General features: G+C 48.2%; 1 protein-coding gene across 1 annotated transcript; it reads right to left on the reverse strand.

Annotated features, from left to right (window-relative positions):
* Window positions 1–432: 432 nt before the first annotated feature.
* Window positions 433–8431, reverse strand: RTN4RL2 (reticulon 4 receptor like 2; the record flags this gene model as incomplete). The annotated part of the gene is made up of 3 exons (XM_081314893.1): window positions 433–1851; window positions 2850–3325; window positions 8401–8431. 3 exons carry the CDS (start codon window positions 8429–8431, stop codon window positions 1033–1035), a joined length of 1326 nt encoding a protein of 441 aa, XP_081171019.1. The 3' UTR covers window positions 433–1032.
* Window positions 8432–8655: the final 224 nt, after the last annotated feature.

Here is an 8655-nt window from a genome sequence, read left to right on the forward strand (position 1 = left end):
ATTCACATGAATTTATATGATTGCAACCTTTCTCTAAAGATTTAATTACAGAAGTGAAGGGACTGCAAAAATCATTAAATCCAGCCTTGTCCAGCTTGGTGCCTTCTTATGTTTTGCTCATACTTCCTATCAAACCAAGTAGATATAACCAATGATCATGCTGGCTGAAGATGTTGGGAGTTTTGTTTCAAGTTGTCTGGATGTCACTGAATTGGGGAAGGCAGATTTGAACTAACTGCTCGTTAGTGCAGAAAACCCATTCTTAAGGGTATTTGATATGGATTACTGAGAAGCTGAATGGTTCCCTATCTACTCGAGTCATCCAAGAATTTCCAATTTCAATAGCCAGTGGAGCAAACTTCCATCATCACACTGCTGTCAATTAAGAGGATCAACATTACAATTAAGTGTGTGAATTGCTCCCCTGGGGTCCCCTCAAATAATTATAAAAAACCACACCAGATCATAAGAAGTCAAGAGTGATCAGAGGCCCAAATTTTGATTATTTTCTTTAGTTCTGGAAGAGGACACGGTATCCTTTAGTTGAGGGGTCCTATCCTGTGAGACAGAGCAGGCACTTATGTGCATGAAAGGATATTATTAAAAGAATTGAGGCTCTGAAAAAGAGGTCCTCATCCATAGTTACTTCTCATGCACAGAAGAGATCCTTGCCCTGTAGAGGATATGGAGACCACAGAAGGCTCCTTATACACTCAAGAAGCAGTAGGATTTAAGGAACATCTCTATTAGGAGAGTTTTGCAACACTCTAGAAATAAAAAAAATGGATTGCCCTTGCCATATGTTCATGAAATATAACGGGTGCCACATAGAAAGTGGCTTCAAGTCTCACAATTGGCCAGAAAGCAGCAGCAGTAACAGACCTAGTCAGTCTTCCTTTACCCCTGGGTTAGGGTGAAGGTGAATCACTTTGGCCTCAGCTAAGTGCTGGGTAGGGATCCAGCCTCCCACAGTCTCAAAAGTTCCCAGACTCTACTAGTAATCAGTAGAATAACTGCCCTCCATTGTCAAAACTATGAAAGTTCCAACAGAATAAATAGATAGGAAAGGAGAAATGACCGGAAGCCAATCCTGATTGCTCCAGAGTCCAGAGAAGAACAAGAAGTTCCTAGGCATCCCTTTTTCAGTTGGCTTCCTTCTCCATTACCATAACTCCAATAGTCATCTTCTGTAGGTGGATCATACTTGGGGCTCTGGATGTCATTGGCTGGAACATCCCTGTAGAAGGAGGAAGGATCGGCAGGAGGGGATCCTCCAAGGCCATAGAGATGATTAGATGAGCCATTGGGGTGAGGGTGAGGGTGAGGGTGTGGATGGGGGTGAGGGCGGGGGTGAGGATGGGGGTGAGCTGGTCCACTCTCCCATTCAGGCATACAGCTCCAGTCAAACTCAATAGGATGATGGTTGGTTGGAGGGCAGCCTTGAAAGACTGCTTCGTTCAGATAGCGCATGTCATGTCCCTTGTGTTCTGCAGGAGAGGTGCATATGACGTCTGAGATGGAGACATGCGTGCGCTGGAACCAGGACCAAAGGGAGTAGGCACGGCAGTCACAGGCCCAGGGATTGTTGTTGAGGCGCAGAAACTCCAGGGAGGGCAAATCTGAGAGTGTGTCTCCAGACATAGTTGTCAGGCTATTGTTGAACAAATATAGAATGGTAAGCTTGCCCAAATCACGAAAAGCCCACGTAGGAATTGTGTGCAGGTGATTCCGGTGCAGCAACAGGCGGTCTAATCCAGACAGGCCACGGAAGACGTTCTCTGAGAGCTTCCAAATTTTGTTCCCATGCAGAAAAAGATGGCTCAGATTAGCTAAGTCCACAAAAAGGTCGTCCTGGGAAATAGAGAAAGAGTGAATGCTGTGAAATTCTGCTTTTGTGAAATGGCTGATCTGAGTGGCCTCTCCTATCCCCGAAACATTGCAAACTCAAATTTATTGCCCCACCTCCCAGACTTTTCAGCCAACGCCCCCCCCCCCACCTTCTCCCCTGCTTCAGTCTCCTGTTGCATGGGAGCTTGACAACATTTTTATTACATCAATGATCCTCATTCTTTAATGTCCCCTAGCACCAGAGACAAGCGTTCTCCCTCCACATGCAACCAACATTGTCTCCTCCAACTAAGGATGTGGCGGGAGGCAGTGAGGCATAATCTGTAAATGCATTTTTACTGCTGCAGGGCCAGACTGCAGTTTCTCCACTCTTAAGCCACAGCGCCTGCAGCTGGATAGGTGTGTGGTTTTAGAGTGAGCTGCTGGCAGGGCCTGGGCCTTTCGCGATGATCCGGCAAAAAGATGAAGCTCGAGAGCCACACCAGTTCTTTGCCAGTTTTCAAAAAAACTGGGAGGGGGTATTAGACTCTTGGGAGATATTGCAAACATTAAATAATTTTCATATTGTTCTTAAGAAATAAATCCCTCATGTCATTTCCCCGTTCTGCCAAATTAGCTCTCTTCCCACCTATTTTACTCAACACCCAGAAGCCATGTTTTCTTTGGATTCCACTCCCCCCCCTACTTCCCAGCTACATAGTTTCAGAGACTTTTTGGGCAAAAGCCAAGCTTATTTTTGCAAGACCCCAACATCTTGCAGGTGGGGAAGGATAACCATAAGGGAAGGAGGGGTCACCTCTCTCTGCCCCGCCGCCTTCTAGAGTAGAGCAGGATTGCATATAGTTCCTTTCATCGCATTCCCTTCGTGACTTTCTCCCTTGATCCTGCCCGTGTCTTTCAATCGGTCATGCACATACTGTATATTTTGGAGTTTGGCCTTCTGCCTGAGAAAAGATTTCCCAACCCTGCTCATGCTAGGCCAGATTCAGCAGATTGCTCACCTGTAGGCAAAGCAGGTTGTTTTCCTGCAGATAGAGGTATTGGAGGCTGTAAAGGTTGCGGAAGATGTTGTTCGGGAGGCTGCTCAGATGACAGCGATAAAGGTGCAAAGACTGCAGCCGCTCAAGTCCACGGAAAGTATCGGGTTCAAGGGTGCGCAAATGGCGGTTGTCCCCCAGATCCAGCTCCTCGAGAACCTGGAGATGTCGAAAAGTGCCAGGCTGGATGGAGGAGATATTGTTGGAGTAGAGCCAGAGGGTGATGAGGCTGGGCCCAAACATTCCAGGTCTCAGGGTCCCAATCAGGTTGTTTTGTAGAAAGAGGCGCTGGGCATTCGGCGGCAGTATCCGTGGCACAGAAGAGAAGTTATTAGCCTGGCAGCTCACGGTGGGTGGGGAAAAGTAGCAGGTGCAAAGCATAGGACACATGGAAGAGCCAAACGGCAAGGTGAACAGCAGGAGGAAGGCAGGAGCCAAGCCTGCAAGAGAAGAACACGGATTAAGGCTCTTTGCTTCCCCAGGAATCTGTGAAGGTGGAATAGCATGACAGTGTTCACTCCCCTTCGTTCATCGATCACGTGAGAAAGCTATATACTCCTCTCATCTAAGTGGTACATGGTATTTTCTCATTATGGTAGCTCCATTAAACACACTCCAGCGGGCTCCATTATTAAGTTTTCAATGAAATTTTAGGCGATCAGAATAGTTTTAAAAATCTTTTGCCAATTACATATTCCAACTCTTACTTTTGGCCTCTGAGTACTGACTACTGTTTTAATTGAATTGCAAGGGAGACAAAGCCTCCGCCCCCCCCCAACCCCATTTCCTGAGAGCTTGGCTGTAGAGAGAAACATACTCAACTGTGAGATTTACAAAGCTGGCAAACGTGCAAGGCATAATCCCACGTGAGAAAGGATCCCTGTGTATGCACTTCGCTAGGCAAGCCAAGCCAAGCCAAGGTTTGGCCATGCGTGTCTATTCACAGATGGTCTCACATGAGCACTCCCCGTGCACGTGTGCATGGTTCCCTACCTCTGTATGTATGTGTGTGGGTGGTGTGACGTGATGAACGAGTAACACAAGCTGCCAATGCTGTTTCAGTAGTTCACACCACCTCCACGCAAGTCCTCTTCTCTTCCCACTTCTTCCAGCCTCCCATCCCTTTCTGACAAGCACCACACAAAAGCAGGAGCTTTTCAAACCAGAACTGGAGATCTGAACTCGGCCCCGTTCTGATCAGCTTCAAACTGCAAGAAAGTTCCTTCAGCAAGCTCCATATTACATGCCCGTTTATTTTTAATCCTTCTACTCTGCGGAAAAAGCAGCTCCCACTGATGGAGTGTGATGGCTCGCAGCTACTCCAGGAGTAGAGATTCCATTGGGAGGGTGGGGGGTGGGGGAGGGGGAGGGAGGGAGGGAGGGCTGAAGCATTGTCTCTACTTCATTTTAGGCTATTTCCCTTGAAATGGATATGGCCACTCTCCTCTTTCTGCTGGACAGAATTCCACTGAAATGGGAGGCCTGAGAAAGGGAATTCTTACCTGGCAAGGTATAAGCTGGCAGCCCCTCAGCCTGACCCTCAAAAGGGCTCCATCTATTCTGTTATCTATCCGTCTGCCCCTTGTTGTGCGGCAAAACTGTAAGCTCAGGTTTTATAATGACCCAGTTACAGGAGAAGCAACATGCCAGAGGAGCCAGACGGTAGGAACACTAGGCCAAAGGGAGCTCTCCTGTCAGCTGCTGACTGCCACCAAGGTAAGACGCCACTGCCCCAGCACTGTAATAAAGGGAAGAGAATCTGTTTCTCCGTTTCTCTTCCCCCCCCCACCACTGCAAAACCACGGAGTGGAAAGAAACCTTCACAAGACACCCGTGTGGATAATAGCCTTTTCCTCTAATAACGGCAGGCCCGATTTTCCCTCCAGGGAAAAGAGAGCCTGGGAGAGACACAAAGCCTTTCTCTTGAGCCTGGGGAAGGGAGCTGCACAGTTTAATGTTGACTATCTCTGGACTCTTCTCTGGTGCGATGCAAGCAAGCAACGGCTGTAACCCAAGGAGTCTCATCCATAATTCAGGCCGGTGGCTTTCGCTGGAGCTTGGGCAGAGAAAAAAAAAAGGAGGGGAAGAAATTGGAAGCTTCTCCTTTCTCCCCGTAAGTAAGAGCTCTCTGGCCTGTCTTCATCATCTGGGCGAAAAGCATTTATAGGTATATTGGAGCAGATGCTGATGACCCCCCCTCCTGCTTCCTTGTCACCCAAATAGACCCACATTATTTTATCTCATATAATATTTTACAGGCATTTGAGATAACCCATTCATATTCCTTTTTAAGCCTCCGTCCCATTGCTGTTTTAACGGTCACTCAAAAGTGCCTTCCTGGAGTTTCTCGACACAAAACAAAAACTGAGGTAATAGGACCAGTTCAAGCAGAGTGCGTTGAATTGAAAAGTGATGCCACTGATCTGTTCCTAACACACAATGTAAGGGATGGTCCTGCTCTCAACTGCAATTCTGATCATGGATGTCCTGTAATCCTTCTACAAGCCAAGATAGGCCCTTAACGTGTACATTAGGCATTTGCCCAGAAACTGCTTTTGTAGGGATTAAAAATCCTTGATCCTCAGAAGAAAAACCTCACCGAACACTCATTAACCTTCTGAGATGACTAGAGTTTGCAAGTCATGTTAAAACAAGCCCTTCAGCGTCTTCCAGCTTTTAACCACTTTGCTATGATGAATTACAACTCCATGCAAAAAGCGCAGAGGAACAAACTCACTCTGACATGGAGAGGAAGCAGCAGCTTCTGACAGAGGAATCCTCCCCTCCCCCAACTCCAGGGGTCCCAAATGCAGGGACTCCACACACAATTGTTTATCCTTCAGGAAGCCAAACCATGGTACATCCTGGCAAACAAACCAGGCCTTCAGGGCAATTGAATGGACGTGAGAAGACTCTGGAGCAAAACTGCTTGAGTTGCTAACTGGAGCCAGGTGTGTAGTTCTGTATCTCAGTTAGACCTCTTAGAAACAACGCAACACACTCCATTGGTGGGAATTGGGGCTATGTGCTTGACAAACTAGAAAGAATTACAAAATTAGTATCACAGAGGTCCATCGACATGAGTAGGTGACAACTGTACACACTTCCATCGGCTCCATTTATATCCCGAGATGTAGGAGTAAAATAAACTCTAGCAGATGCGTTTGCTAAGCCAAGGAGGAAGGAGAGGATTGGCAAATGTTCAAATTCTACAAAAGGACTTCCCAGCTACTTAAAAGTAACCACCAGCTGGCCGGGCATACTTATTGTAGAAAATAGCAGTGCTAAATGGAGAGGAAAGGAAAGGAATCAGCATGTCCATGTTGCCCTGCATTCTAACAGGGTTTCCCCAAAGATCAGGTTAATATATAGAATAGGAGAAAGAGGTTACTCTCTCCTTTCGCTCTCCCCTATTTAATAATCAGTGATGAAATGAGATTGGTTCTTTACCTGCCACGCTGGGTTTTGTCTTCCTCTTCCCGAAGGAATTCCTTCTGGCATCTGCAGGTTTCATTCTGAAAATCCTGACTATACTTAAAGGGTCTTTAAATATTTTTATTGCTTTCCTTGCATTCCTAAATCCTGGCTTTGAACTCATCCCTGTCATTCTTCCCAGCAACATTTCCTTCATCCTGGAGGTTTTTGGTGGGTTTTTTTTTAGTTGATGCCAGATCAGAATTCAATATGTGCCAGTGGCTGTATGTGATAATGAGCCAGGGATGAGGCGTTCTTCCATCTTAACGCTAGAACCTTCTTTAACAATGAAGGATTTTCATTCACACCACCGCACTTCTATTCTTTGCCACAATTCATTGTCTACAACCTTTTTACAGTGACAACATCAGCAGCTGGAGGCTGATGGGCCAGATCAGGTCTCTCTCTCTCTCTCTCTATAGAAAAGAGTGATGCACCAAGGTGAGCAATGGGTCACTTGGGGGAAAAAATGCAAAAAAAGATTTTGGCTATCTATCATTATTCCATTTTCAAGGGAACTCTCATGTCCCTCAGGTCTCTGAAGAAAACTTAACAGTTGTCAGGACTTTAAAATCCATTTTCTGGAGTGTTGCTTTTAATGTTTCCCGAAGTTGTGAAAGATTTCGCAATATCCAAATGGATCCTTCAATGGACAACCTAAACAGTTATGCTCAACTTTAGCAAAATCCCTTTGGAAGTCACACTAGGCCCAGTGAACCAATAAAGTCCATCCTGAAAAGATCAACATAAGAAGTAGCTGAGGAATCTACTGGTACAGCCTGCGGCAGAGGACTCTGGCACCAAATGGGTCAGAGCTGAACCTCTGTTCTTTATCTGACTGGTGTCAAAAATGACTGGAAGCAAAAATGATAACTCAGGCATGAGGATAAAGGTGGTGCTTTTGAGAGAGAGGCTGGCAGAAGCAGGAGTGACGAGTCTGACATGGCTGGTGACGTGAATGAAGCCAAACTCTTTTTACGTCCATAATTTATCACCCCTCAAATAAGCAGCTGCCTGTTGTTGTGTAACCCATTGAAGACCAGGCTATAAAAGGCAAGAAACAGAGCGGAGCACAAAACCGAACCTTTCCCCCAGGAGGGCGCATATTGTATCTTAAACTCTGGTCCTCCTTATGGCAGCCAATGGGCTTACATACTGTCCAGGCAATGGCTGTCAAAGCATTCGCAGCACTTTCCTTTCCTTGGCTTCTTCTGCCTTACTCTGTACTGTTTGGCCTTTTTTTAATGAATCAAGTGACGTGGAGCATCTTTCTGAACTAGGAAACCCACCACAGGGACGATTTCCTACATAAACACACCCTGTGACCCCCTGAGCAGCTCTCTCAATGCTGCTAAGAAGTGCTCCCCCCCACCCCACCCTCCAATATTACTTTTAAGAGTGCATACTTCACTTTCCCGGCGCGAGCCACCCTGCACCCTCGTTCCAAGGCTCGGCGAGGGCTTTAGAGGCGATCCACGGCGGCGGGCGAGTTCTCCCTCCGCCTCTGGATCTACGCAGTTGAGGCAAAGAAAGGAGAACCCGAGGCCCTGCCTTCCCCCTCCCCCCCACCCTTTGCTCCCGCTGCGGTCGAGCTTCTGCCGTGTGACGGCAGAGAGAGCGGATCCGGGCTCCGCCGGGCTTTCAGAACGGCCCTTCCGCCCGAGGCCCGCAGCTCTCGTCTGAAAACAGCGCCCGGAGGTTTCCAACTGAGCGCAGCGGAGCAGGAGGCTGGCCAGGCTCTGATGGAGCAGGGAGGATTTTTCCTCTCGAGAGGCGCCCGCCTCCTCCCAGCAGCTCTTGACAAGAGCTAGAAGGGCTCCCCGTTCCTGCCCCAAGTCGATCCATTCACCAGGCTCCCCGTCAGCTCTTTCGCGGCGCTAAACAGTCCCCCCCACTTTCCCCCCCCCCACGCGAGGTCCCGCCGCTTTCCCGCTCTACGGTTTCTCTCCCTCTCCAGCAAAGCGAACCGATTCAACTCCTCGCCCCGTAAAAGCCACCCGCACCGGACGTGGTAGCCAGAGCGGACCCGGCTCTCCCTTACCGTACAGAGTGGATCCTAGACGGAGCAGCATGGTGCCAAGCAGATCTAGCGGACGGAGTGGCAGCAGAAGAGTAAAAAAAAAAGAGGGGCAGCAGAAGCTCCGGAGAAGAATGAAGAGCGACAGAGGGGGAGGAGGAGGAGGAGGCGGGGACAGTGAGGGGCGCGGCGGGGGAGCTCGTGGTCGGTCGAATTCCTGGCGGAATCGTTCCGAGTATCCCTAGTGAGGCTCCTGCCGGACGAAGCGCAGACCAACCG

The sequence above is a fragment of the Vipera berus genome (assembly GCF_964194415.1).
Source record: "Vipera berus genome assembly, chromosome: 1".
NCBI lineage: Eukaryota > Metazoa > Chordata > Lepidosauria > Squamata > Viperidae > Vipera > Vipera berus.